The 24,352-nt window shown below is 46.0% G+C and overlaps 1 protein-coding gene across 2 annotated transcripts in view; it reads left to right on the top strand.

The window, feature by feature from the left end:
• ATP8B2 (ATPase phospholipid transporting 8B2) overlaps window positions 1-24,352 on the top strand; it is a 363,866-nt gene that overhangs the window by 126,865 nt on the left and 212,649 nt on the right. For both annotated transcript variants that reach the window (XM_085638856.1, XM_085638855.1), the window contains 4 exons: window positions 2,637-2,750; window positions 3,326-3,424; window positions 17,648-17,709; window positions 19,886-19,958. In XM_085638856.1, the coding sequence (XP_085494982.1) occupies window positions 2,637-2,750; window positions 3,326-3,424; window positions 17,648-17,709; window positions 19,886-19,958 (348 nt within the window). The remainder of the gene's footprint in view (window positions 1-2,636; window positions 2,751-3,325; window positions 3,425-17,647; window positions 17,710-19,885; window positions 19,959-24,352) is intronic.

Consider the following 24,352-nt stretch of genomic DNA (forward strand, 5'->3'; position numbering starts at 1 on the left):
GATCAATCAATATAGTAACACCACGATGCTCATCTTGGCACAAATAGGGAGGATATATATATATATACATCAAACATAAGGCTTGGCATATGTTCTCATTAATATAACATTTTAAACTATGCTACATAACTTTCTCATACTTGGCCACGGTTATGAATATGATGTTCAGCCAACCATCACAGGGTGTTAGCAAGACAAACAGACTTTTAGGACCTTCCTTTTTTGCAGTTTGAAGGCGTGCTGGAACCACATTGGTTAAGCTTCTCTGCATTTCTGAAAAAGCGCTAGCGACTGAGATCTGTCCACCATCTTGGAACCAAGGACGAGCTCAATGGAAGCAAAACCCTCATGCAAAATTTAAACTACTTTTCTATAATCCCACTTGTGTCTCTGGCTTCCTGAGGCAAGCTGTAAAAGCCTAGCAGTTACCGAACTGTACAACCACGCATTGGTAACATAGCTGGAAGTGCAGGTATCCAAAAGGGTCACGTTTTCAAGTCAAGTTTCCTCAAGGCAAAACTATTACAAATCTTAACCATCAGCAACGTATCTAGTTGTATTCCAAATTTCTGACTCCATTTTAATCTGTCTTGATATACCCACTCCAATTTCTCAGTATTAGTTTACAAAAAATGAAGAACCTGTTGATGCAGTCAATTAATTACCTGCAATAAATCCTATGTATCCAAGAACATTGGGTATGCCGCCCAGCTTTGGACTTAGCACAGATTAAAAAAGATTCTATCATTTTTGTATTTTAGCTTCATCCATTGAATAATTATATATTTAAATTTTGAATATGCAAATTCAGCGAAGTACGACCATTTCCTATTTTCGACCATTTGCTGGAGCTACAGCTTCCAGATGTCGTACTAAATAACTACCTATACCCTGAAAAAATGAAACATTTCCCCAAACTTGTTGTGAATAGGACCCTAAGTTTTTTCAAAAAGTATTTATTTGCATGTTTTCTTTGATTTGCATCTATAAGCTAATTTCCCTCCTTCATGTAATTATCAGCAAAACGTTCTTTGATACAATTTTCGACAATTTTCCTCCCTAAAATAGCTGATTTCTACATAAATTAAAGTATGTAGGTCTGTCCCTTTCCCAAATCTGTTCTCTCCGTTTCCCAAATCTGTTCTCTCCGCAAGAATATTCCCTGCACACCATTGATGTTTATAGAAAATTTAGGCCAATGGTAATATGGTCCTGTCCATAAAAGGTTGGCAACATCTGAACAGTCCACAGCTTTCAGGATTGTGTCTTGTACCAAAAATTGCTACCATGACCGTAAAACCTTTGACATTTTCTAGGACCTCCAAGCTCCACTTTCAGTCTGTACACCATAGACTCTGGATGCAGGACCTGCTCTCTAGCCGTTTGCTCATCAACTCTTTCACAAGAGCGTAATGGGCTCAAGATTTGGCTATCTCAAGCATACTCTGATTACATGTACATCCGTTTGGACAGGCTCTGCCCTCAACTGCTCTTTCTCATATCTACTGAGCTCTGCCTTTGGCTCTCATATTATGTGATATCTGCCCTGGGGTAACTTGTCGGAGGCTCAGAGTCTTCTGTTTATGTACACAAGCCATGTACAGTATGTAGGCAAGTATGATTGGGCAACGATTGTGCCTAAGGGCCAAACTCAACTCCCATTATCCACTGTGCATCTGACAGAAATAAATAGTTGGTCAGGGGGGCACAGGCACTGGACAAAGGATGAAGAATTCCCTGAACACACACTACGTAGTGGTCAGACCAGATGATTTGTTTTAAAGGATCACCGGTGAAGCTGCCGTCTTGCCGATGCCCCAGCCAGTTCTGGGTGTTGAGTTAATGTGTGAAATGTAGGAAATACATCCAGAAACAGACATCCCCTGTATGCCAATGATTTTAGTTTTGTTAAAGCTGGACTAAGGCAAAGTATCCACGGCTTGCTATCTCCCATTTACCACAATTAAATTGCTCTTTGGGGCTTGCTATTACCATATAGTATTAGCGGTTTAAAAATAAAGTTAAACAAACCACCTGTTATTCATATATCACATTATTGCTAAAGTTTATCACGTTTTAACTGTTTCCTTTTATTTCCTGTACATCTCTTGTGTCATGCACATTGAGTAATGGTAAAAGTAGTAATTTTGTTTTCTTTTATAAGAAGAGCAAACCTCACAGAAAAAATATTTTTCTTCATCATGAAACGAATCCAAGTTAAAACATACAGGGAGTTGTATTGCATGCAGCCTTTTGCAGTAGACGAACAACTTCCTGACCTGTTTTACTTGAATTGTAACTTGTAACCTGTGATTATATACCATGATCTCTGGAAACAAATTTAACCAACATATCTTAAATAAAATTCAAACTTAGCTTTGTGGCAAATAATTAAACTCCGATCTCTCTATCAAGTGCATTAACTGTCTAAGATATCGCACCAGAATTGATACCCGTATGTTTCCTAGATAGACATAGATCTCTGCAGCAGATGCCTTGAGCCTTAAGAAATCTTACAATTGTGTTTCTGATCCAGCATAGCTTTACTGGCACATTTTTCTCTTGTCAGTGTCTTTTAGAGCAAAGTGACTGTTTGTTTTTATGTGCAAATCATTTTCCTTCTCTTTATCCTCTAGAGCAACTGTATCAAGACATCCAAGTACAATGTCGTCACCTTCTTGCCCATCAACCTCTTCGAGCAATTCCAGGAAGTTGCCAACACCTACTTCCTGTTTCTTCTCATCCTGCAGGTAGGTGAACAGATGTGGTGGTCATGTATGGAGTATATTTGGGATAGATAGTCTCAGAGACAGTGTGATGGCAGGCAACAGGAAGCATTGCTCAAGATAGAACCATGAAGACTATAATGTACCAAATAGAAAACGTATGGTGGCAAATAGAACAAAAAGAGATAATGGGAATCTACTGGATAGAAGTAAAAAGGGAGAAAAACTTATGAGGAAGAAAGCAGGAATGAGTACATCCGTTAAGTAAGTTTTGTAGTGACATGGCTATAGGAGAGAAGTGGTTGAGAGTAAAATGAACCTGAAGGTGATGCAGGGAAATTAGAGGCCAACTAGCAATCACTTTGGTATACTTAAATGGGAATCAGTGACTCTTAAGATTAAGATGATGTGTTTTGCGTTGTTGGGTTGCATACGAAAAATTAAGATCTAATCAAAGATCAGTGTCTTTTTTGCTTTCCCACTTCTGTTCAGGGTTCAGAACCTGAATTTTTCTGTTGAAGATGGTGGGGGCGAGGACATGAAGAAGGCTTCTTAGGAACCTTTGTTGATATCTTCTCACTCTTCTTGCCCTTTTGTAGCTCATCCCACAGATCTCTTCCTTATCCTGGTTCACCACCATTGTGCCTTTGGTTCTTGTGCTCACCATCACAGCTGTTAAAGATGCCACAGACGATTATGTGAGTAAAGCGGTGTCTGGTACTTATCACTCGTCTAATGGCAACATGGAGCCCTCCAGGCTTCATTGTTGCTGTCTTCTGTCCTGCTTTTTCTGTTTGTCTTACATGTGATCCACTTTACTAGCCATCTTACATATAACTTGAAGGCAGATGAAAAGTTAAACCATCAAGCTTGAAAATGTTTTTGTATGTTCCTTAGGAGCAGACTAAATATGATCTACAGCTTTAGATTTTCTGAATGTAGTTTTACATTCCTGTTTCTAGCCTAAGCTAATGCTCCTCAGTCCATACACCACCCCCAGGTTCATGTCATTTTCTGTAGATTAGACTGTGTCTGTTAAAAAATTATTTTCTCATACTATAAATATCCTCAGTTTTTTCTTTTTCTGAAATTAAGATGTCCAAAACCATATATCTAACCCAAAAACACACAATTCGTTTGTGACTCTACAGGCTCCCATGGTTCATCGTGCCCTATTCTCAACACCTCTGTGAAAACGAAAGTGTCCAGCTTCACTGCCTTGCTTATGAATAAAGAAGCAAAGGCAAGAGAAGATAAGCAAACGGAAAAAAGATATTGAAATAAATTCTATCCCATTGCAGATTTATTCTTCACTATAACGCACTACTACAATTTACCAAAGTGGGGTAACTTGTAGAATTTGGCTGACTTTCTCTCTTTTCGAAGGAGTGGAGGTATTTCTCTTCTAGATTTTGGAAGCTGAAAAAGCTGCTTTATTTTAAAGCTACAACAGTAAGAGCAGACAGTGAATCAGTATCCATTTTCAGACGTCCCTTACTGATAACCTCCTCCTTACTTTTGGTAACACAGGACAAGTCCATAGACTGGTCCATTAATGCAAAACTCCTCAAAGGCTAATGAAGTCATCGGACAATGCAGAAAAGATGTTTGATGCCCAAGTCCTTAACTTCTATAAGGACTTGGACATCACGCCCTTGTAGAAGTTGGGTGAAGGTAGCCTGTTTCAAGGTCGGCGAAGAGAGCTTAGTTCTCAAACAGTGGTCAATTTCTTATAATTAAGTGCTTGCAAGTAACTAAAAGGTGACTTGCAGTCCCTTGTAACTGCTAAATTAATAAATGGGTTTTGAATATAATCTTGAAAGAACACACCTTGTGCTACTATTGGTCCCTCCAAAATTAGCACATACTCTTCCTTTAGAGAAACAAAAGCTATCCCTTTTGAGAGCTATTGAGCTAGTGCTGCTGCATGAAGCGAAAGATGTGTGGGTTTTAACCTTGTACTTTATTGTCTAAAATAATTTGCAAGACCAGCTTTCCTGTGGACTCTTTGAAATTTCTCAACGCTTCTCCACCAACTCCTCTGATTTACAGGTCCAAAATGCAAGAGTTTTAACAACCTTCACATGATCCTCTTTTATACATTTTGGACAAAATAGATTAGTTTTCAGACTGGATTCCGGCCTCCTATTGCTACCATTGGGAAAGCCTTCAGGTTGCTGGTCTTCTGTTTTAGGTGAAGGGCGGATTCCCCATCCCTCCTTATCACTGCAGACGTTTAGAGCCTGGGCCTGGAGAAAGTATCATGCATTTATCTGTAAATGTAAAAAAAAAAACAAAATAAAAAAAAAAAATATTTGAGATACTGTGAAGGGTGCCAGTTGGAGTCAGTATAAGAGCAAATGGTTTGACTTTGGTACTGGGCTCTGGAAAATCGATGATGCTCTAGATATAGTTTTGACTCATGACTGAGCATAAAGACTCTCTTCCTTCTTTATATAAAAAAATGTATTTGTTTATTGTATTTCTACATTTCAAAATGTAGTCAATACTTAAATCACCATTGCAGTCACTCAGGGTACAAAGGTTGTTTGTGCAGTAAGTGGTACTCTTAATAGCACCAATATTCGATGTGGACCAAGGGAATATGGCATATGGATACACCAATGGTCATGTGGGTTAGAGGGAGATGCCCGCAGTAGGTGATGACGAGGGGGAACGATCTGAGGTACGCAGCCGGTAGAAGCAACTTGGATCCCAGATGTCGGAGGGGCAAAAAGGAAGAGCTGACGCAGTATCCTGGTCAATCATTTCTTGTCAGTATGTTACATCTTGGAGCCATCACTGTATCGACCGACTTGCATCTGCATCCGAACCATGGAGACCCAGTGTCTAGCCAGTACCAGCAGCACAGATGCAAGGTGCTGGCAAGTGTATTGGAGAGCGGAAGTGTCACCCAGTAAGGCGCTCTGGGGGGATGGTATGAGGTGGACGACCAGGATATCCAAAAGAGCTTAAAATATTTCACGGCAGATAAAGGATAGGTGTGGACAGTGCCACGGCATGTGCTTGAAATCAGCTTTGATGAGGCTGCATCTGCGCTGTGCACTATCACTGAGGCCTGCAGACTGGGAGAGTTTGGCCGTAGTGTAATAGTATTGATGGAGATATTTAAACTGTATTAGCTTATGCTTATAGTTGAAGGGAGAGTTTTTAACTTGTGAACAGCTGTAGGCCCATGTCCTGTCTGTAAGTCTGCAACCCATGGAAACCTCCAATCTGTGCCACAGGCAGTGTGTCTATCGTGGACGCTAGATAATTGAGATATAGATATGAAATGGTGTCCAATGTCTTCCCTTTCAATGTCAGTTATGAGTAGCAGTATCTGAAAGAGACACATTAGTGATAGATTCCTTACCTTAAAATATTCCCAGGTGTCAGACTGGATCCGTAAAGTTTTCGTCAGCAGTACCCCTGTGTGTCGGTAGTCGTCGTCGTGCGGCTCCGCGTACGTGGTTGGCGTCGTAGTCGCCGAGATGACGTCGCTGGAGCTACTTCCATGCGCGCTGACGTCCGTTCTTTCTTTTTCCGCGCCATCAAGCGCAGACCCGAGAGAGCGGTACCCCCAGTCACTTTTTGACTGAGTTTTTGGGACGTTTGTCTCTGTTCTTTTGAGTCTTTGACTCCTGGTGTATAGAGATGCCCGGTTTTAAGTCTTGTGAGGCTTGTCCCCGCATGATGTCGGTGATGGACCCGCACCGCGAGTGTCTCTACTGCCTGGGGTGTGAGCACGACCCCTCGTCGTGTTCCGACTGCCGGGACATGGCTCCGAAAACTTTGCGGGACTGATCCCGAAAGTTGCTTGAGGCCTGGGAGTCGGCTCTGCGCTGGTCAAGGTCCCAGTCCCGTGGGAGGGTGAGGGACTGGTCACGGAGCCGCCACCATCGTTCGAAGTCTTCGCACTCCGGGTCAGGTAAGACAAAGCACAAAAAGTCGAAGAAGCTGCGTCGCTCTTCGCCTTCACCTAGCCTGTCTCGCGACCCGGCTGAGGGTGCGGGTGGTGCCACCCCTGCGGCTCCGAAGGAGCCTAGGCAGTTGCCGACGGCCTACCTACCTTTCCCGGGTCCGTCAGCGACTCTGGCCCAGCTGCAGGAATTCTTGTCTGCGTGGCCTGCCTATTTGGCCCGTCATGGCCCTTCGGGCCCCGCGGGCCAGACCGGGGGTCCTTGCCTTTCTTCGTCACCGGCTCCGATGTCGTTGATGGCTCCGGCGCCGCGAGACCCCCGTGGATCCATACCTGGATCACAGCCGATGCCGGTTGACCTCATACGACCTCCACTGACCTCGTCGGCCGCCCCCCCGGGCGATGCCGTCCCGCCCCCCTGTGTGGGATAAGGTGGCACAGGTGCTGCTTCAGTGTCCAGAGGAGGCCCGGACGGTGCACTCTCAAGCTATTGCAGAGGGGAGAGACGCAGCCAAGTACACGATTCGTTGTGGCCTTGACAACGCCGACTCACTGGGCAGAGCGATTTCCACGACAGTGGCGCTACGCCGTCATGCCTGGCTGAGGACGACTGGCTTTTCAGGGGATGTCCAGAACACTCTGATGGGCATGCCCTTTGATGGCACTCGCCTTTTTGTCGACAAGGCGGATAGTGCATTGAAGCGTTTTAAGGACTTTCAGGCTACGGCCAAGTCCTTGGGCCTTTCGGCCACGCGCACTCCCTCGGCTTCTGCTTTTTGCTCCTTTCGTGGCCAAGGAAGGGGCGCCCAACCACGTTTGTTTACTAGCCACAGGCCTGCGCTGCAACAGTCTCAGTGCAGCTGCGGACGTGGGACCCGCCAAGGTGGGCACAGAGCCAGCGAGCGGGTCAGTCCAACGCCACCACTGCCTCCAAACCTTTTTAGTCCGGTGTTACAGGCCCACCAAATGCCAGTGGGCGGCAGGATTCGCCGTCACCTCTCCCACTGGTGCACCATCACTTTGGAAAGGTGGGTTTAACAGATAGTCCGACGGGGCTACTCCCTCCCCTTCGAGACTAACCCTCCAGCCATGCCACCCCATTACCACCGCATGTCGAGGGATCACTTAGCACTTCTCCAGCAGGAAGTTGCGGCCCTCTTGGCCAAGGGGGCCATTGAGCGCGTTCCGACGCCAGAAGTTGGTTGCGGTTGTTATTCCCACTACTTCTTGATTCCAAAGGAGGACAAGGACCTGCGTCCTATCTTAGACCTTCGGAACGTCAATCGCTTCCTCCGGAAGGAGAAGTTCAAGATGCTCACACTTGCTCAGGTCTTGTCTGCCCTAGACCCGCAAGACTGGATGATAGCGTTGGACGTACAGGACACTTATTGTCATATCCCCGTCCTGCAGGCCCAAAGGCGTTACCTGCAGTTCATGGTGGGCCACTAGCACTTTCAGTTCACCATGCTCCCTTTTGGCCTTACCAGCGCCCCTTGGGTGTTCACGAAAGTGATGGCGCTGGTCACAGGTGGTTGTGGAGAAGTTTGGCTCAATGGTTAGAGCGGCAGATCTCGATGCAGAGCGCTGGTCCGGTACCAGGGTTCGATTCCCGCCGCGGCAGGGTCTCGGGCTATAAATTCCTCGGACCGGATATTCTCGCCTCAGTGCCTATTCTAATCATGGGTCCCACGCTGCAACTCTGGGCAATAGCTTGCTTAATCTCCACAACGGTCCCAACAGCGCTGGGATGCCTGGCTTCACCATGGGGGTGCCCAGGAGTGGACACTTCACACGGAAAGCCAGGAAGGGTTCCTTCAGCGGTATGAGTACAGCGCTGAGATACCCCTAGAGGTGATCCGGCGCTATATAAGTACATACACATTTACATTTACAGCTCATCTGTGCAGATCAGGGGTTCGGTCTCCCCCTATCTTGACGACTGGCTGTTAAAGGCGGGCTCGCCCCAGGCAGTCGTCTCCCACCTCCAGACTGCGGCTGACCTCCTGCATTTGCTGGGGTTCTCCATCAACATGCCGAAGTAGCACCTGATTCCCTCTCAGAGGCTCCTCTTCATCGGAGCAGTTCTAGAAACAGCGCAGTTTCCGTTTTATCCTCCCGAACAGCGAGTCCAGGACATTTGGGCTATGATTCTGATCTTTCGGCCCTTGTCCTGGGTTTCGGTCAGGGTGACCTTGAGGCTGCTGGGCCTCATGGCCTCCTGCATCCTGCTGACAAATCATGCCAGATGGCATATGCAGGCTCTGCAGTGGGACATGAAGTTCCAGTGGGCGCAGCATCAGGGCAACCTGTCCAAGTACGTCCAGATCTCGGAGGGCACTGCACAGCAGTTGCAGTGGTGGCTCACGAACCAGCATTGGGTCAGCAGCAGATCACTCTCCCTTCCCCGACCGGAGCACACAGTGGTGACGGATGCGTCCCTTCTGGGATGGGACGGCCACGTGGGAGAGGCAGAGATCAGAGGCCTCTGGTCTCCGGCGGAGTCCAGGCTCCATATCAACCTTCTGGAGCGCCGGGCGATCCTACTTGCACTGAAGGCATTCCTACCCTCTGTCAAGGGGAGAGTAGTGCAGGTGTTCACAGACAACACCACCGTCATGTGGTACTGCAACAAGCAAGGCGGGGTCGGTTCGTGGACCCTATGTCAGGAGGCTCTGCGTCTCTGGACATGGCTGGAACGTCAAGGCATTTCCTTGTTGGTTCAACACTTGGCAGGTTATTTGAATGCCAGGGCAGATGAACTCAGCCGCAGGTGCATGATGGATCACGAATGGCGTCTTCACTTGGAGGTGGCGCAAGGTCTCTTTCAACAGAGGGGAGAGCCTTGGTTAGATCTATTCGCCACGAAAAGAATGCAGAATGTCCACAGTTCTGTGCGTTGGAATGTCCAAGGCGGCACTCGCTCGGCGACACTTTTCGTCACAAGTGGATTTGCTATCTATTGTACGCCTTTCAGTCTATACCACTTCTACCCAGAGTGCTGAAGAAGATAGGGCGCGACCGGGCCCAAGTCATTCTTGTGGAGCCAGACTGGGCTTGAAGAGTTTGGTATCCCGAGCTCCTCCAGTATGTGCGTCGATTCCCTCAATCCGACTGCCTCTTCGGGAAGATCTTCTATTGCAGCAACAGGGGACGGTCCTCCACCCGAACCTATCCAGCCTCCACCTCCTTGCGTGGAGATCGAGTGGCGACAGTTGATTCCATTTGACTTGCCTCCTGAAGTCTGTGATATCATTCTGACAGCCAGGCGTCCCTCCACAAAGACGGTATACGCCTGCCGGTGGAACAAATTTGTGGCATGGTGCACAGCAAAGGCTGTGGATCCCCTTTCTGCCCCTCTTTCAGAAGTCCTTTTGTTCCTTCTATCATTGGCCCGGCAGGGCTCTGCTCTGGACACTATTAAGGGCTACCTTTCTGCAATCTGTGCCTTTCTCAGGCTCCCTGATCAGCCCTCTCTTTTCAAGTCCCCTGTTGTAAATAGATTTCTCAAAGGCATTACTCGCCTTTTCTCTCCTATTCCTTTTGTGATGCTGCAGTGGGACTCTAATCTGGTTCTTACCTATTTGATGTGTGCTCCCTTTGAGCTGCTGCACAATTGTCCTCTTCGTTTATCAACTTTGAACACGGCTTTCCTGGTTGCCATCACCTCCGCCATGCACATGAGTGAGCACCAGGCTCTTTCTTGTATACCTCCTTTCCTGTCTGTTCATCCGGAGAAGGTTGTGCTTCGCACTTGTCATTCCTTCTTGCCAAAGGTTGTTACTGCCTTCCACATCGGGCAAACTATCACCTTGCCCACTTTCTTTCCGCCTCCTTCCAGAGAGGAAGAGAGGCTCCAGCGCCTGGACCCAAAACGTGCGCTCTCATTTTACCAGAATCGCACACAACCGTTCAGGGTGGATGACCAGCTCTTTGTTGGCTACGTAGATGCCAAGAAAGGCCGGGCTGTACACAAGAGGAATATCTCCCACTGGGTCGTCTTGTGTATAAAAGCCTGCTATTCTCTGGCTAAAAAGGAACCTCCGGTAGGGTTGCACGCCCATTCTACCAGGGTGACAGCAGCTACTACTGCTTTGGGATGTGGTGTCCCCCTGCAAGACATCTGTCTGGCAGCTATGTGGGCCTCGCTGCACACTTTTACTTAGCATTATTGCCTGGACAGCCAAGTCCGGAGAGACGGCTTCTTTGGTCGTTATGTTCTCCGTGACCTTCTGGTGTGATCTTGGTTCGCAGACCTACCACCAGGGTTGGGATTGCTGGGGTATCTATTCTAAGGTAAGGAATCTATCACTGACGTGTGTCTTTCAGATGCACTAGTTACTTACCTTCAGTAACTATATATCTGTAAGACATTAGTTAGTGATAGATTCCTTACCGCCCCACCCATCCTCCCTGTTCTGCAAACTGATTTCTTGGGTTAAGGTCATCCCTTTCTGGGCACTAGTTTCAATGCACCAGTGGTCAGTATCTTGCATGGCTCTGCGTTCCTGGTGCGGAAAGGCGTGTACAGAACTGACGTCAGCGCGCGTCTAAGTAGCTCCAGTGAAGTTATCTCAGCGACTACGACGCCAACGACGTACGCGGAGCTGCACGACGAAACCAACCGATGCGCAGGGGTACTGCTGATAAACTTTCCGGATCCAGTCTGACACCTGGGGATATTCTAAGGTAAGGGTTCTATCACTAACTAATGTCTCTTACAGATATATCGTTACTGAAGGTAAGTAACTTGTGCTTCTGGAGGCGCAGCGGGGAACGTGGGACTGGCTGCATGGAACGCAGACTGTAGCCCGAGGTAGCAGAAGGGAGGGAGGTTGCACGCTGCTGGGTGGGAAGAAAAGGCTTGCAGTGTGATAAATGTGTTATTCTCAAACATTTCTTCAACTGTGAGGAGACCCATCTTTTGGAGGAGTCCTTTTATGGCATTCTCACCTGTGAGTGGTAGCATGAGATTGTCTGCCAGCGGAAGCAGGGGGCGAGTATGGATTTGAATGATGTAAACCATGAGAAAGCTCCCACCAAGCTCAACAAGTGAGGACTAGAATATCTACATCCCGCATTGCAGCTTGTGGTGTCACGCAGATCCTACCCAGTAGGGAGTACGTGCAAGCAGGAGCCCGTTCAGCCTGAATGTGGGTGGGAGTGATCTGCATCGGGAGCCAGTATTTTAAGTAGTGGGCTTGTTCTACCAGATAATAAGCATGAAAATCAGGCAGCGTGAGGCCACCGACTGCAGGGACTGTACAAGAATTTCCCAACGTATTCTAGGGGTACCTTCTTTACTGATTAGACGTGATAAAGACTGCTTCAGTTGTTTGAAGAAATGAAGAGAGAGCTGGACTGGAAGATCTGAGAATAGGCACAAAACTTTAGGGCGCACCACCATATTTATTAATGAGATCCTCCCCCGAAGAGACCGAGGATGCCGCTTCCATCGCTCAATCTTAGCCATGACTGTCCCCATGGCAGTATCAAAATTACCACAAATCACGTTGCCGTAGTCTCTGGAGACCCAGATCCTGAAATACTGTACACCATTGGGCTCCATATTAAAGGATACTCTAATGTAGGAGCCGGGCAATCATCGGTGAGTGGAAGAATTTCCAAATTAAACCAGATGATGGAGAGACCAGATCATCCCCCGAATCTGACAACTTCTCAAACAATAGGTGCAAGGTTATCATTTGGGTGCTGTATATATAAAATGATGTCCTCATATAGTGAGCAGACCAGGGATTGGCTGCCATGGTACAATCCTCTGTGTGAGTGAAACTCCTGCATATAGCAGGCCAGTCGCTTAAAGACCAATGTGAAGATTAGTGTGGACAAAGGGCACCCCTGACAGGTGCCTCTAGCGATTTCGAGTGAGATTGAGTAGAGATTATTCACCCAGACTCTGGCCATGAGAGCTGTGTTCATAAGTCAGTAAGCAACAGTAAGTACTTGCCGAGACCAGACCAAGTCTGCAAAGTATTTCCATCATAAATGGACAATGATGGTGTCTGCGGGTCAATACTATGGAGAATAGCCATTAACGTACTATTAAAAGAGTTCGAGCTCTATGAGATGAAACCGGACTGGTCAGGCAGCCCTAAGAATTGCATCAAGGGCTGGAGCCTTTGAGCGAAGAGCTTGGCGGATATCTTGTTTGTGTATAGTAGCGAGAGAGGTCTGTACAAGGTGATCTCAGATGGATCTTTATTGGTCTTAAGGAGGACAGTAATAATGGCTTCCATAGTAGAGTGCGGAAAGGACTTTTAGCGATTGCCTCATTATACATAGCAAGGAGACATGGACAGGGAATCAGCATAGGCTTTATAGAAATCGACTGGAAGGCCATCGGATCCTGGAGCTTCACCACTGGGGAGGCCCTGAATGATGGCCTTGATTGTGATCAGGGAAATTAGGATTTGCTTGGCTTCTCCATCTAGACACGCCATAGCAACCTGGTCCAGATGTCCACAAAAATCGGAACACACTCTATGCATTCTGGGAGCATACAGGCGATCGTAATAGCTTTGCAATTCGCTAAGTATTAAAAGGGGATCAGAGCAGACATCCCCTGACTCACCGGCAATTGCGATGAAACATGTGTGCCCATTATCAACGGCAGCAATCTGAGCTAGGGTCCTACCCAGCTGATTGCTCTCCCCAAATGCTCCAACCCCGGCTGTTTTGCACCAGATAAAAAAAAATCATGCTCACTTTCCTCCCTATATCCCTCCAGCTTGTCGTGTAGTTACACCAAAAGCACTGTATCTTTTGTGCCCTAATAATCATTCTTCAAACGTTTGAGTTGAGTCTGAAGACAAGAGAGACTGGATCAAATGGGTGTAAGGATCCCGGAGCCTTTGAATATCCAGAAGTCCTGGATATCGGCCTTGAAGGCCTCCCAGAATGTGGCAACATTGCTGACAGAGCCCTCATTTAATGTACAGTACTCCAGGATGAGGACACTGACCTCACTGCGAAACACTTTGTCACGATGCTCCAATCCATGCAATCGCCATTTATGGAATAAGGGTGCAGGGGGCGATTGATGCAGTGCCAGTTTCACCTGGAGTGGCCAGATATGGTACGAGGTAGGATGTTTGCCCAGCTCAGCCCGCGCATTAGAACACGCATGATCAGCCACATGTCTGGTTGTGAGAGAGTATTATGCAATGGGGAGTAAAACATGTGTTGCGTTTGAAGAGGGTGAAGGACTCTGCAAGCATCCATCAGGTCTTAAAGTTGTGTAATGTAGGTAAGAGCTATGCCGGCGTGCTGTCCCTGGCGGTGGACCTCTTAAGATCTGTTGTGCAACGGGATGAGGGTAAGATTAAAGTCACCTTCCAGATAGTGGGCTTGTCATGATACTTGGTGCATACTGTGTCAAAAAAGAAAGGGTGGAGCACATTTGGGCCATATACATTAACAGCAGCTGATTCCTGCTAAGCTTGCCAGCTAGTGCTACCAGTCTGTGTACGAAAGGGCCCCTTTTTGCATGGTTCCCCCACCACTTTTTGCATGATGTTTGATGCTCCTTGACTAAGTGTGCCCTGGGTTCCTGCTAATCAGGTACCCAGTGCCTGTGTTCCTTCCCCAAAACTGTACCTTTGCTTCAACATTGGTACTCCCCTGGCCTACATATAAGTTCCATGTAAAAGGTTCCAGGGGTACTAAGGGCCTTGTTGCCAGAGAAAGTCTTTAATGGCTGAAACATATAATTTGCCCCTCTCTGAGACTCCTTCCTGACCCATACACGCCGCCAGTGCAGTCATTGTGCCGGAGGAGACCCTAAAACTACAAGTCGACATGGTACACATCCTTGTTTGCATGCCTACCAAAACACTGCCTGTAGCATAGGTCAATCAACCCTATTGCAGCCCTTACAGCCCTATGGCAGGGTGCACTATAGCACAGGTGAGGACACAGTGGCATGAGCCCTGGGACCCTACAGTACCTTTGCAATTCATTTGTTTTGTAAGGGCAGTAAAGCCATTTTTAGACCATGAGCTGGGAGTTTGGCACCCCGAACTCCACAGTTCCATGATTGCTTTACTGATGACTGAGAAGTGTGGTATTAAACTTCTCAGCCCATTAAACCCACACTGATCCCAGTGTTAGATTTAATGCTTTCTTGCATGCAGTCAGTTCGGGGAGTGAGGGAATCCATGTTGTGGGCGTCTGTTGTCAAGTGATCTGTATGTGCTTTAGAGTGACGTTTAGCAAAATGTAGGTTGGATTGTCTTTGCTCAGCTTTGCCCATGATGTAGAGTGACCAGAGGAGGGAGCCAAAGACAAAGCCGAGTTCTCGGCTGCACAAGCAGGCACAGGAGGGTAAGTATGGTCAGCCAAGGGCTCATGTAGGGATCCAAAAGTATCGCAGTGATGATCAGCTAAACGTACAGTGGATCGTAGCATGGGAACGAGCCAAGCTGCTGATGTGATGGCCCCAACTGTTGCCAATGAAGCCTAGTTGTCAAGGGTCCCTCCGCAGGCCGCTCACTGCTATATATGTATATCAATCACAGGAGCGCTGGATGATAAGAGGGGCTGATAGAGCCTGACCTGCGACGACAATGGGGGGCCACAACAAGTCCAAGCCCTCAGCACCAGAGAAAGAATCCCACCTTGACCACCACTGCTAAAAGGCTGCTCCCGATGTCAGCACCGGGCCATTTCCAGTTCCCCGGACAGGATAGGTATCCGACAAACCAGCACCCTGCAGCAGAAGACTATCCGCTCAACCAGGCCTGACAGGCCCCAGCCTAGAGCCCACGCATGCCGCAGTTGCATAGTAAAGCAAACGCAAGGAGACGATGGACGGAGCACTGAAACTTTTCAGACACTCACCCCCAGTCACGGATCTGGGTGGAATCTATCATCATTCTTTAGCTCACTTCACCACCCCAGTTCAGACCCAGCTATATGCAAATCAGTCTTGACCCTGTGCCTCATGGGAACAGTCCAGCCCGAACTGCCAAGCCAGATCTTCCCTGGACCTGAAACCAGCATCCTGGGACTGGTTTTGGGGTAACACCCCTCATCAGCCAGGTTAGCTGGAATCCAGTTGCAAAGTGAGCAAGGAGTCAACTGGGGGTAAAACAACGAGGCAAGTCAGTCGGCCCCACACATGAAGGGCACAAGGGAAGCAGGACCTGGCCTCTGCATGGGGTAATATAATGGGCCATCCAACAATAGCTGGAAGATGTCCACCAGTCTTCACCTGTATGCCCTAATGCACCTGAGATCCAGCCGCTCTACCGCAGCAGCACGGCCGGCATACCCCAGCCTTAGACGCGGGGAGTGGAAGCAGCAAAAGCAGGAGGGGTTAGGTGACAGCAGCTAGCCGCAGAAAGTGGCCTCAACAGGCTCCGACTGCACCTGCAAGAGCAGCAAGGTTCAGCTCTGACATGGCCACAACAGTCGACAAGGCAGCCCATGCAGAGGTATCCACCAGCAGCTGATGGGTCCTCCTCAGTGAGCCCGAGGGTCGGGCACGCAGACGCAGCAGCAGGCTCCAGCAGAAAACGCACCCCCCCTCCCCTCCCAGCATCCCTGAAATACTAGGGGCCTTAGAGCAGACTAGGCCAGCAGCAGCCTGTGAGACCCAGAAAGCTGGTGACTCTAACCAGGCACAGGTGATGTGAGAGGGCAGGTGTCAGACAGCAGCCAGACTTGCTGATAGGTGCTGGCCGCAGTGGAATATTGCACCGGAGAAGGTCAAAACTTTCACATCTGCCACCTGAGGGCCGACTCTGTAACTCCAATTGACTGAGCTGGATCACCAAGCGGTTATGGATGGAGATGTGGGTGCAACAATTTCGCTCAGGGTTGCCGGAACTCTCCTCTCAGGCAACCATCTTTGTCGCCGGCTCTCTAGGGCCCCTTCCTTCCTACCTTAATAAGCCTGGACAGGTCTCCTCTTTAAGAAGTGAGACAACAAAACTGCAAAGACTTCTATTAATGGATGTATATTCTCTTGCATCTCCAAAGTCTAAGGGTTTCAGCCTCCTTTTTGCACCGTGTTATTCCAACCTAATGGCAGCTCTAGTGCTTAACAAAAAGCATGTGCTTGTTCACAAAGATTTGTATCCCACATTATTTGTTGTATACAGCTTTTGGTCACTGAGTTCTTCACAATCTATTTGCTTGAGAAATGATGTGGTAGATGTTTTTCTGCTAGAGAGATTTGAAAACTGCAGGATGAGGTTCCCAAACCGTTTTCAAATGAGCATGACTTCAGAGTAGGGAAAAGTTACCTTGAAGTTGGTTCACAAACTTTTAGTTTTATTTATCTTTGACTCACAAAACCCACTCAGCCGGCCCTTCACAAAGCATATATAATGCTATGTGTGTACATGGCATAAAAAACATATCGGAAAGGGATTAGATATGTGGTGATGCACAGGTATGGATGGGGGGGGGCTGCATTCCAGGATTAGGAAGCTTCCATTGGGATCCTTCTCAAAAGAATGTATAGAGAGAGCATGATTTTTACTAACATTTTTGCAGTCCTGTCTGTGTTGCATTCAAAACTAGTTGTGAAGGATGGACTGCTGGGGCGAAGAGATCTGGAATCGCCTACATTGGCTCACTTGGTTTTCGCATTCTGTCTTGTTGTCCTCATTGTTGCTGCAGGTGTACCTCCTTGTTAATATTTTTTTCATTTTGTCAGCAGTATTTGGAATTATTCTATAATTGCTTTCTCTCACTATTGAGTTTTTTTCTCCTTTGGTGCATTTCACTTTGTTTCTGGTTGTCTCTGTTCCTCGGTCTAGTTATCATGCTGGTCTCTGTAACTCTCATCAGTTCACCCTTTTTCTCTCGTGCTCTTTGTCAGTCTCATTGAATAATATGACTTTCTGTTGTCGTATTTTAATGTTCAACTCTTCCTTCAATGATAATTTGATCTTTTCTTTGTAGAAGGCTTTTAATCTTAAACATTGTACTCTCTCCAAGCATGTCTCATTATGTGTCCCACTCCTTTCTCTAGTTTCGACATAAGAGTGATAACCAGGTGAATAGCCGACAGTCACAGGTCTTAATCAATGGAGTGTAAGTATAATCCTACTGGACAAATATCTGAACTCTAAAACAAATGTTTTGTTATAGGAATCAGGAATGACATGATATGATATGGTTAGGAATTAGAGCAAGCAAACCCTGTTGCTTTTTTCAGCTCTGTTACTTTATACAGATGTGACTTGAGAAGCCAACTGCACGTGTGACACTTTTGAATTCTTTATCCAAATATATTAGAATGAAGCTGAAATTAAGAGAAATATAAAATAAGCACATCAATCTGCACAAATTATAAAATCAAACACTGAGAATAGTCCACTTGTATCACCTCTGATGGCCTGATCAAGCAAGAAAGCTTTTAAGCTTTGACCTGAATGAAAGATTACAAATGGGTAAATAAGATAAATACAGCAATACGTGGTTATAACTAGGAGCATGTGTTCAATTCCTGACCTTCCATTTTCCATTATGAATGTATCCATGTAATTTACAATCCTACACTGAAAACCTAGGCATGGATTTAGTTCAGACACTTTCCTTAGCATGAACATCTATGGTGGAAACAGACTGCAAGATCTTCCGAATTTAGCTTGACGTCATTATCAGACCAGCTAATGCAACCTACTGAGAATTTTCAAATTTCATGAAAATTAGTAGGCACAGCGCTGGCCAATCTCACATTAAACATGTGGAAACATTCCGTAGAATGGTAAGCAAAGAAGACTATTATACCATATATTCTCCATCATTCTGCAGCTTCATGTTTTGTCCAAACTGCATGATGCCTAGGGAGGTCTGATGGTGGCATAAGCATGCCAGAATTTCATGATAGTATGGTTTTATTTACTTAGAGGTTTCAGTTAGCACATCTGGTGTAAAAGGATGTATAGGGCTTTGCCACAGTTTAGAGAAGTTTTGTGCCTTAATTGTAGAAATCGCTAGCCTCATGGTGAGGAATGAATTTGTTTTTCAGCCCAATTAAAGAAATTGGTTATACACTTGTGTGGCCTGATTTTACCTGTTTTTTGGTTGTAAAGAATTCTCAGATTGTGTGCCATTACCCATGTCAGCAAGTCATTTGAAGTGAAGTTCTTCTGATAATGTTGATTGTCTCTACAGAAGGTTAGCCTGTAGGTTTTGTTTAGTCTTTCCATGGATGGATCTCAGATAATTATGGATTATCTGGGAATGCACCTTGGAACTTCATATGAATGTTTTAAATATATCCTTAATTGGGAGACATATAACAGTCTCTCCTAAATTGATTGATACTGCCTTTTATCAGTAATTCTCAGTGAGGTCCTAAATTACAAGCTCTTTCTTTTAAATCAGACAGAGAGCAATGCACACCTTTTGTGGCCTAGCCTAAGATATTGTCCCTATGGAATAAGATGCATGTTTAACTATAAAGTAATTGTTCTCCTAATTTGAACATCTGGATCTGCCAAGAATCCTGAAGCAATATGATATTCAATTTTCGAAATGTAGACATTGTTGTGAAACAAGAAGAGACTACGAGCACATATTATATGAGAAATAACCTATTATTGTCACTTTCAACAGTCATTGAAGTACTTTAAAATCCTAACTCTAATTATTTTGGTATTGGCATACCACCGCTGGTGTGTTTTATTTTTTCTTCTTTCAGGTAAATGTTTCATGGGTTTGTTTGTTTTAGTGGTGGATTTTTCATGTGTGGGTGTTGCTGTTGAATGTAGTTTATATGTTTGTCCATTCATGCAAACTAAGTACAGGGGTCTAATGGATTTAAGACAAGTTGTTGTTTAAGTATATGCGTTTAAGGAACTCTTAGGGTGTAGTGATTGTGAGCCTTTTAATACACATGGTAATGATTGGTTATTTGTTAGGTGTTGTTCTGGCGGGTCTTTATGGGCCAGTTGGTTGCTTTATGTCATTGTTTTTTCTTCTTTTGGGATGCAATACAGGTGTATTTTTTGATGCATTTCACATGGATTGGTCCTTCTGGTTACTACAACAGGGTATATGACAGTGGCTGATTATTTGTCCGATAAAACTATTTAGTCAGGTGTGGGACTGTTTATGCTGGGTGTGTTAGGGATGGGTCCTTTTATTGATGTGGGTTGGTGGCAATGCAGTTGTTTTGATGAGAATGTAGGGCTGTTAATCCCTACATCAGTAACATTTAGGATGTCGTGCATCATAGTCTGTTTTATGTCTTCTTCCACAGACTTCAGAACGAGCGATGGATGAATGTTCGAGTTGGAGATATCATTAAGTTAGAAAACAATCAGTTTGTTGCGGTAAGTAAACATATTCATTACTGATCCAGGAAAAAGCATGTAATTGTATTATTTGTTTGCAAGGTCTGTATGATTTGTTCTTCAGGCTCTCTGGGTATTGCTTTGACAGGGATTTCTTTGCTGATTGTTTCAGGATTTGTTTTGATTTCTAATTTTCTTCTTTCGTTGTGTATATATATTTTAATGCTGTTAAGGGATTTGTTTGCAGATCAATTATTGGCTGTTATCTTGTACGGGTATGGGTGGTTGTATGATATTGACTCGTTGATTAGATTTTTCCGTCTTCTTATTTGTCTGTTTTTTTATTGTTAAAGGTTATGTGTTTTGCTTTCCTTTGAAGAAACTGATCGAACAAATGAATGTGTTTGTCTGATCAGTTATTTGAGTGAGCATGTTCTCATTGCTGACATACTTGTTGATGCTCTGTTGGAATTTGTTATTGTTTGTTTGATTGAGTTTGTGATTATAATTATGATGAACTGTACTACGTGGCAATTGTGATGACTGAGTATTGCCACTGTTATCATTTATATGCCAGTTGATAGTTTTAATGTGTTGTATTCAGATTAGTTCCTGTATACCAGATGGTATAGTTTGGATAAGTGGTCTGGTAAGTGAGTGACCTGTTAAACATTCTGATGAGTGCCATGATTTTTCTAGTCATTGGCATATTCGCCAGGCATAATTTAGGGCAACAATTTATTTTGTTGGTTTACAAGGTTACTGAATATGCTTCATCAGATTCCATACCTTTGAATTCTCCGTAGGCGCCAGACTGCACCTGGAAAATATTTTCAGCAGTACGTCTGCGTGTCGGTAGAGGGCGTCGTGTGACTCTGTAGTGACATCGACCACTGGATGTGATGTCAACAAAGTCCATATATGCCCCTTTCTGACGCACTGGTATCAGTTTTTTCTTTTCCGTGCTTTCAATGCGGATCTGGTAAGCAGTTCCTCTGGCCGTATTTAGGCCTACTTTTTTTGTCAAACGGAACAGTGTGCTTTTAAAGAACTCCACAGGGTTCAAGCCTTGTGGGTCCTGTGGAAGACAAATGTCTGCCATGGACCCTCACTCTATACGTATGTGGTGCCTGGGGGAGCACCACGACTCCGAGGAGTGCGCCTCCTATTGCCAACTTCGCCCAAAGGCGCTGAGGGAATGTCAAATGAAGCTCCTAGCAATGCAAATGTTGCAGTCTTTCAAGACTTCCCGTTGACCTGTCCCCTTCATGCTCCATGTACCGACCGGTAGAGGGCCCGCTCCAGGAAATGTAACCGTGGATGTCACACTCCATCAACATCCCGAGGTGAGTCTCGATGCAGGCAGTTGAAGTTGCGCCCCCCCCCCCCCCCCTGTCTTCTACACATAAAGCCTGTTCCTGATCTTCAGTTGAGGAGTCTGTGCATGAATCTATCCCCTGCCTCCCAACCTACCCTTGAGTTGGGGCAACTCTGACCCATATGCAGAAATATTACAAAACTCTTCATACGATCTTTGGGTCTTCACCTTCCCCTGGAGTGCCTTCGGGCCCCAAGGAGGTGCACGGGGCTGTAACTGTGTCCATGTCGGTGGGTTTGCCCTCTCCCTCAGTTCGCCCTTTGGATTTCAAATCCTTTTCGATGTTGGTGCGCAGCCCTTTTGGGTGCCCATCTTCAGCTCCTGTGTCCCATCAGCCAACTCCGACACAGGCAGCGCTGATCGATACCACACTACTTCCCCTTTCTGACACCGAGGCGTCACAGCTTTGGCGCCGGATGGCGTCTGATGCAGCACCGGTGGAGCCACCTGTCTCGGGCATCTTTGCTCAGCTCTCTGAGTCCCCGCCTGTTTTTCCTTCTGAGGAACACAATTATGGAAGTGATTGAGAGAATTTGGTGTTTCCCCACCCCATTTCAGACGCTGCCCATCCTAAGGAAGACAGCTGGCTGACTGAGTTCCGTGAAGCTTGTGGCTTGGAGTCTTTCCCAGTCTCTGACCTCTTTTTTTCCCTCCTGGCCTTGCGACACAGGCTAGCTCCTCTCTAGCTGACATGCTCAAATGAGTTTCTTTCGTTTGTGATATGACCCTTCCTTCTATGGAGATGACGACTGATCCCTTACTTGGCATCCTCTATCAAGGCCAGACAGGGGTAGAGCCAGTGCTTCCTTATAGTGAAGCTCTATTTGACATTTTGTTGGGGGCTTGGGCTAAACCTAATACAGCGGCCCCTGCGGATCACTCGATTTCTCACAGACCCCTTCTGACTCCCGGTGATCCGGCCTATCTCCTTCGCCATCCTACTTATCACAGTTTTGTTGTACAGGCCTCTTCGGACGCACAGAATATGAACCCTCTTCGTACTGTCCCTCCAGACAGAGTCCAGAAAGCTAGACACTTGTGACAGTCATATTTTTTCTTCCACCAGTTCTACACTGTGATCCCTTAATACTTCTTGTGTCCTTGGACGCTTTTCCCCTAAATTGTGGGACTCATTGGCACGTCTGCTGCCCTCATTTCTGGATGAGACCTGGAGCGATCTTACCCCGATTAAATGGGAGGTCTACAAGCAGCTGAACTAATCATTCAATATGGTATGGATACCACAGACTCCGTAGACCAGGCTATTGCCAGTTCGGTTGCACTAAGTCAACATGCCTGATTGCACACCTCTGGGTTTTCGGAGGCTATTCAAAACACCTTGATTGACATGCCCTTTGATGGCGTCCGTCTATTCAGCACCCATGCCGACTCTGCATTACAGCAGCTTCAGGACTGTTGGGGCGGTGAGGCCTCTTAACTCTGTTTACCATTTATGTCCACCTTCCCAGCGGACTTGCTTCTCTAGCTCCACACACGCTTAGTTGGGGGATGCTGTTTTTTCTTTCTATTGAGCCATTGGTAGGCTTCTGGCTGTGGTTCTAGTCTAAACATTCCACCTTCAAGTGGCACCCGGTGAGGTGTTCCTTCCTTCGGCAGATATTTTTTGTTTTTTTTATTCCTAACCGTCAAGACAGATTGGAGTTGATTTTTGTTTTGTAGGCCTGAACATGTTTCAATCCCTATGGTATAGGGATTTTTCTTCTTTCCAGACTTCATGCAAGTAATCATTATTATGTTATTTTGTGCGGATGCACTATTGCCTTGTTCCCTGTTCCTCGTGGAACATCTTCTGTATGCCTCGTATGCGTTCCTGGGTGTACTTATGGTATTTTAGTATCCCTTATAGGGTATTTTCTATTGTACACTGAAACATTGTGCACATGGCTTTTTGCCTTGCACTTGCGCCCTATTAGGGTGTTTCTCTTGTTTAGCTCCCTTCTTTCAGTGAGTATTTCTTTCTCTTTTTCATGGCATTAATCAGTGTTCGTGACACTCTCTTCTTTCCTTAATAGTGTTTTGGAACACATGTTACAGTTCCCTCACTGCAGTGTCTTGTTCCTCTATCTGTGCGCCTTGCTCTGCTTTAGCGGGATGCTGTTGATATTGCGGATGAAATGTACTGGCCGCTCCTTTCTCAGGCATCAGTGGTGCTTGTTAAAAAAAAAAAAAAAAAATTGGTAAACAGGACTTTATACAATCCTATGTAATACAACACTATATATGTCCACTTATATATTTCATTTCATTTGTGGAATTGTGACGGTCCTCCCCCCCCCCCTCCTTTTCTGCTGGTTTGTTTTCGGGTTGTGGCAGTTGCTCTACCTCCTCCTGTGAGTCCAGGAATTCAAGGGCCTGCTCTTCTGTCTGTCACCCTTGGTCACTTCGGCTGCTTTATCCTTGCAGACCAATGTCCATCTTTTAGCTATTGGGACCTACCTCGTCCCTTCTTGTTACCACACCCATCACTCTTCGAGGTCAGCTGACGCCATGGCCTCCACCTGTCTGTCTCTTTATTTTTCAGCCCACACTTTAGACTGCTTGGTCTGTGTGCTGGCTTTTTGACTCCTTTAGCGGAGGTCTTTGACCCTTTGTTTTCCTTTTCTTCTGGAGTGGTTTGTAAGGAATTTGGCTCCTCTCCTTGACCGTTCTTTTCTTTCAAGGTTTCTCTTTTTTCCTACAAGGAACATATTTATGCGCCTAGCTCATTCAGGGTTAGTTGTACCAGGTCATTGATTTGGTGATCTTAATTCTTGAGACTTCTTTTCTTCTGTTGTCTCTTCACCTTCCCTTTGGAGCTGTGGAAGGTTTTTACCTTCATGTACAGTTGTATACTATACGCTTTTGCGCTCTCAGTACATACTATCCTGCAGAATTTTCTTCAGATACATTTATGCTGCCTACACGTTTTCTGTTTTGGGTTTCCTGTAGAGATGGTCTTTCCTGGACTCCATACTTGTACTGTTGTATGTTCTGCAGTCCATGTTGTGTTCAGCTTTTCATGCATACTATTATTTGTAGAGGATGCACCCTCTCT

Source organism: Triturus cristatus, chromosome 12, assembly GCF_964204655.1.
Source record: "Triturus cristatus chromosome 12, aTriCri1.1, whole genome shotgun sequence".
NCBI lineage: Eukaryota > Metazoa > Chordata > Amphibia > Caudata > Salamandridae > Triturus > Triturus cristatus.